General features: G+C 39.5%; 1 protein-coding gene across 1 annotated transcript; it reads left to right on the plus strand.

The window, feature by feature from the left end:
* Positions 1-218: 218 nt before the first annotated feature.
* On the plus strand, positions 219-4,972 carry LOC5506584 (TLC domain-containing protein 2). The gene is made up of 4 exons (XM_001627246.3): positions 219-527; positions 669-751; positions 3,129-3,208; positions 4,104-4,972. Exons 1-4 carry the CDS (start codon positions 322-324, stop codon positions 4,479-4,481), a joined length of 747 nt encoding a protein of 248 aa, XP_001627296.3. The 5' UTR covers positions 219-321; the 3' UTR covers positions 4,482-4,972.
* The last annotated feature ends 548 nt before the right edge of the window (positions 4,973-5,520 follow it).

The following is a 5,520-nucleotide window of genomic DNA, read 5'->3' on the forward strand; positions in this document are numbered from 1 at the left end:
CAAATTGCAGGTGTTAAAAAAAAAAAAAAAAACACATTATCGGCGTTATTTTTGTTCTTTGAAAAAAGCAGGTAAGTAGTGTCAAGCAAAGAAAAAAAATAGCTCTTTCAAAGTCTGTGTGTTTTCTGTATGCGACCTTTGATGATATGATATGATTACCGGATTATGGAACCGCGCCACTGCCCTAAACGTCACGTGGTATGGTCAATCAACCCGATCCATCTTCGAGCGACTTATGTAAATCTGTTCACGAACCGTAATCAGTTTCAAGAGCTCTTACTCCTGCTAGTTTACCACAAGTCTTCCTTCGCATTTGTCGCCATGACAGACTTGTTAGCCCTTCCTCCAGGGCTAGTGCCTATCTCGTTATCATTTCTGTTGTTTCGCGGCCTGCACGCCATACTCTCGAAATACATAGCGTTACCGAACTCGATCGTGCACGGGCCCCGCCGTAAACAGTGGCTTTACTACAATATCTCTATCTCCCTTATACATTCCACTGTCACGGCCATTTGGTCACTGTATTGGTGAGTATTTTTTGTGTGTTTTACGGCCCTACTCGTTTTGTATATCTCGAGGGGTCGATTTGTGAGTGACTGCTGTATTTCGCGCCAAAGCCCACTCTGTTGCTTGTTTGGCTTTCTAATCTCTTCACCGTTCTTTTGTAGCTTTTACAACGAGCCTGCTATGCTATCAGATATGATAGGCGTGTGGACTTCTAGTTCCTATTTTTTGCTTTGTCTATCGACGGGTAAGTTTCAAGAAATTACACGATTTTCTATCCAAACCCGGCTCAGTGATGTTGTTACGTAACTGAGGTCGACAAAATAATGTGTAAGTTATTGGTGAGGTTATGCAATCGTTATGCAATACTTGTATCTTTATAGATTGTAGAGAGAAAATTTTTCGTTTCAACAATGAATTCGCATTTGTGTTAAAGTTATTCTATGTGAGCCTCACGTAGTCTACCTTACAGTTTTTTTTTTCTGAAAGAGCTAAATCAAAAATAGTCTTTCAAATACCAAATAAGTATATTGCTGACTTGCACATATATTTCTATATCAATATAGTTTGACAAGAAAGCTATTTCAAGAATTCAAGAGAGAAACTGTCTATGTCTATCTGTCTAAGTATATGAATAAATACAATGGAAGTCTGTCTGTAATTAGGGGCCATTGTTTTGGTCACATCTCAAGTCGAGAACCACCTCTGATCTACCCCTGACGAAGAAATTTATTTTCCCGCTTCGAGTTCCGTTACCACCGGCCATCTTTACTTCGGATTTGAATTCAAAAGGTGTCAGTTGTGGGCGGTCCTTACCCTTTTATAACACGGTTTTGTGTTTAAACATGAAACCGCGCTATAAAAGGGCCTGTGCCAGGCGTTTGTCACCTTCAGTTGTCATTCACCCTCCAAACTGACAACAGCTCAGTTTGGACAACAGCTCTGAATAACAATGCGAATAGAGAGGAAGATTTTTACTCTATCCTGCTTGAATTATTTCAAATTACAACAATTCATAGCATAAACTCTACTAGGAATGTTCAAAAGGGTTTCACATACCGTAGAATGACAATAAACACAGGTATATGTTGAATTAAAATTACACGCGCTGTTACGCGACCTCAGTCTCGCAATCTTACACTTAGCAACTAAAATATCTATATTTTAGCCTATATGCTACCCCTGCAGAATTCCTCCTTCGAAAGTAAACCTGTAATATAACAAAGCTTTGGTAAAAAAGTTGTTCTAACCACTTAATAAAAGAATGAGCGAATCGCACGGTACAAGCCGCGATTGATAAATATACTACCGTTGCGCAAGTCACGTTGCAGATTTTTTAAGTTGTAAACAGGCGATTTAAAAGCAAAATAATTTTAAAATCTTCATCAAAATTGCTATACTGTAGTTCTTAATTTCTTGTTTCCAATGCTATTCTTGCTTTTAATGGCTAAAAATTGTCAGTAGAGGCTTTGTAACTCGACAACTCGCCTCTCGTGTAGCGCAGTTTGGCCAGTTATGGTTATGTTTCAATGAATAACGTCCCGAAATTCTTCAATAGTTCAACCCGAATCCCAACGGACTATTGCACGCATGTTCTATACTGTGTATCGGCTGTAAATATATTGTGGGCTCGTAAACATGGCGGAGAAAAGAACGATTTATGAATGGCCCGGAGAAATCGGCGCGTAAATTCGAATTCAACTCAAATCTTGGTCAAATTTTTGCGAGAATCGGCTCCTCTTGTGCTTCTAGATTTCATATGTGATGTATAAGTCTACTTTAAGTTTCCAAATATGTTTTATTTTCGCCTCTGAATCGTACGATATATAAGCAAATCGAAGAAATTTATTCGCTTTGAGTTCCGTTACCACCGGCCATCTTTTCTTCGGATTTGAATTCAAAAGGTATCGATTGTGGGCGGTCCTCACCCTTTTATAGCCCGGTTTCGTGTTTAATTCCCTCTTTCCTGGCCACATGTAGGGGGGGGGGGTCCAGAGAACCACCCCATGAAGACAGGAACTTTTAAAGCATGCACATATATTTCCTTGTGTAATTTTATTGACAACTCAGTATATGCCACAAACGATTCAACTGGGACCTTCCAGTTCACAGCCTTTTTCCTAAGATTGACGAAAATACCTCAATATTGCAGATTTAAGTATTTTGCGTTGATGCATGTTTTATGTTATCCATACCAGGGATCATTAGGCCCTAGCGGAACTGCCAGTTACCAACAAGCCCAAATGATATAAGTTTTATTTGATAAAATAAAATAACTTCCTCCCCCTACTTATCAAACCCCACTGCCTACTCTGAAACTTAATGAAAAACCTGCATATAAACCAAATACTATTAGGAAGTTGAAAATATAAAGAATCAACTCTTTGCAGCATAGCTTGTGAATGTTGCACATGTTGCTACAACAAACCAGCTTGTCTTGCAGCAAAATTTAGTGTCCTGTCCAGGGATTTGAGACTGAAACTAAGGACAGCTGCTAAGAAGATTAAGCTCAATGATGTCAACACATTATTTTGCTGCGTTTTGCTAACAGGGTACCCTTAAAACCAACAGAAAGTAACATTTCATGATTGTTATTTAGCTGTTTTTTCTCTCTTATCTTTCAGGCTATTTTCTCCATGATTTTCTAGATATGCTACTTAATGATTTGAGCCGATCAACAGTTCTTCTTATCCATCATACCTTGGTAAGTAAATTCCAGTAAAAATGCATTTTATAATTGAGAAAGAGAGGGGACATTTTGAAGTGGTCTGTGGTTCTCTCTGGGGTTTCTCTTTGGGGTTTGCCCATAAAGCATCAAAGTCTAGGAAATAGAGCCTATTGAATATATAACTTCCTTATGTAAACATTTGCTCACAAGCTAAAAAATACTTGAATACTTGACTGTGCTGTAATGCCTCTAGGGGCCAAGGGGGTCTGTGCCCACCCCTCCCTCCATTTTTTTCTACAATTTTTTTTCTAAGGAAACATCCCTGTTAACTCTCCCGCATTAGGCGGGAGTCTCAAGATTTTGGACCCCTTTTCCAGTGTTGAGCACCAAATCTCGCCCGCTCTTCAGCAATTTTTATCACTTCCGAAAAATTATTCTATAGAAAATCATCATTTTGCCTATTTTCTATTAAAATATTTGAAACAATAATTCCCTTGCATAGCGCAATTTATCAAATTAACACCCTTGTGAGATTTAAAAGTGGATTTGTTTGCAAAAGCTTTCTATACGGCAAACGCCTGCAAGGTTAAACCCACCCCTCCCCCAAAAAAATGAATATACCCCACCCTTCCCCCAAAAAATTCTCAAGCATGGGATTTTCAGAGGTTGACAAGAAAGGCCCCGTAAGGCATAGCTGTGCCCCCAATTTTTTATGTACATTGTGACCCTGTTTGACTAACTTCTCAATCTTCTGTGAGGCTTAGGGACAATCCTGCAGTTTTTGATTTTGGCAATTTTTAGAGCATATCAATTTTTAAAGCTTTTTTTTACAACATGGTAGCTGGCAAGGGGGAATTTATTGGAAGGGAAGGTTGATTATTGATTTGGTAGTGTAAGACAGTACTGCAACGTATTTTTTTTTCTCTTCTAGGTTGTTGTTGCTTTCTTGATAGCTATACTTACAAAGAATTACTGCGGCTATGGAACCTGTTCGTTGCTTATGGAAGTTAATAGTGTATTTCTGCATTCACGGCGAATAATGCTTTTTCATGACGTAGACCGTAAAAGCACGTTGTATGAGCTAAATGGACTCCTCATGCTTGCAACTTTTGTATTTTTCCGATTTCTAACATCTGCATGGATGATGAACTTTGTAATCAAGGCCCGTCATATTATCCCTGCAACTCATGTCTTCTATGGTGGCTTTGCAATGGCGGCCATGATTATAATGAACATTCAGCTGTTTACACAACTCTGGAATGCTGACTTTGCTAAAGACAAGAAGAGGCAAGCTGCCAGTGATGATTAATAGGCAGTTATACTGGTGATAAAACAATATATAATGTGAAATAAACATGGCCCTGGAAAAGGGGGGACTGAATAGGCCATTCCAGCTATAAGCATGCGCGCGCACTCACCATGGGAACCTACCTTAACTACTGGCATGCAGCGTGCGCTTCGTTTGATGTAAGCTTAAAAAAGCTTGCGCTGCATTCTGGTAGTTGAGGTAGGTTTCTATGGTTATGCACGCGCAAACTTAAAGCTGGATGGGCCAATTGAAAATGGTAGTTTCTTGCTCACACCCACCTTATAGTCTCTGGTGTGTGGTGCAAATATTATAATGCTCAATTTATCCTTGGATTCCAGATTCTGTGTTTTTTATTTGCATGGATTTTGGATCCTACAGTAGTGTTAATTATGGACTCGACTAGTATGGATTCTAGATTACCTGTCATCTGTACGAACCAATGTCAATTTTCTATTTACAGCCCTGAAGAAATCAAAGTAATAATTGAAAAACCGTGTACTGTAATGATTAGGGCGCTTGGGGTGCTACAGCCTGAAACACAACAAATATGGTTGTGTGCCAAGTGAAAGACCCCTTGTAAATTAATCATGGTTCTACATATGTGGTAGGGTCGGATGATCCGTTAAACCTGGCTAAAACCAAAGGGGGTGGCTCAGTTTATACAGGGACTGCGGAGACCATTATAAAGTGGTAGGGCTAAGAATATGCCCAAGACAAACAACTTATATATCTGGAGCCCTAAGAAAAACCTGGAGCCCTGAAAAAAATTAACCTTAACCAAAAAGTGAAAGGGTTGTACAGTACTAGCCCCTCCCCTCTCAGTGGCCCCTGTTATAAGACACTTAACAGGGAACACCAAATTGCCAAAACTGCCTATAAAACTGCCTACTGTATGATTTGAAAATCTTGATAACAAATTTTCTAGTGTTTGTAATCTAAACAAACAATTCTTACCGAGCCCGCCGCACTGCTCACGTGTGCGCACATGGTATGTCTTACCCATAAGCCTCTGGGGACATTTGGCGCGCGTAGACTTAGG

Source organism: Nematostella vectensis, chromosome 4, assembly GCF_932526225.1.
Source record: "Nematostella vectensis chromosome 4, jaNemVect1.1, whole genome shotgun sequence".
Taxonomy (NCBI): Eukaryota; Metazoa; Cnidaria; class Anthozoa; order Actiniaria; family Edwardsiidae; genus Nematostella; species Nematostella vectensis.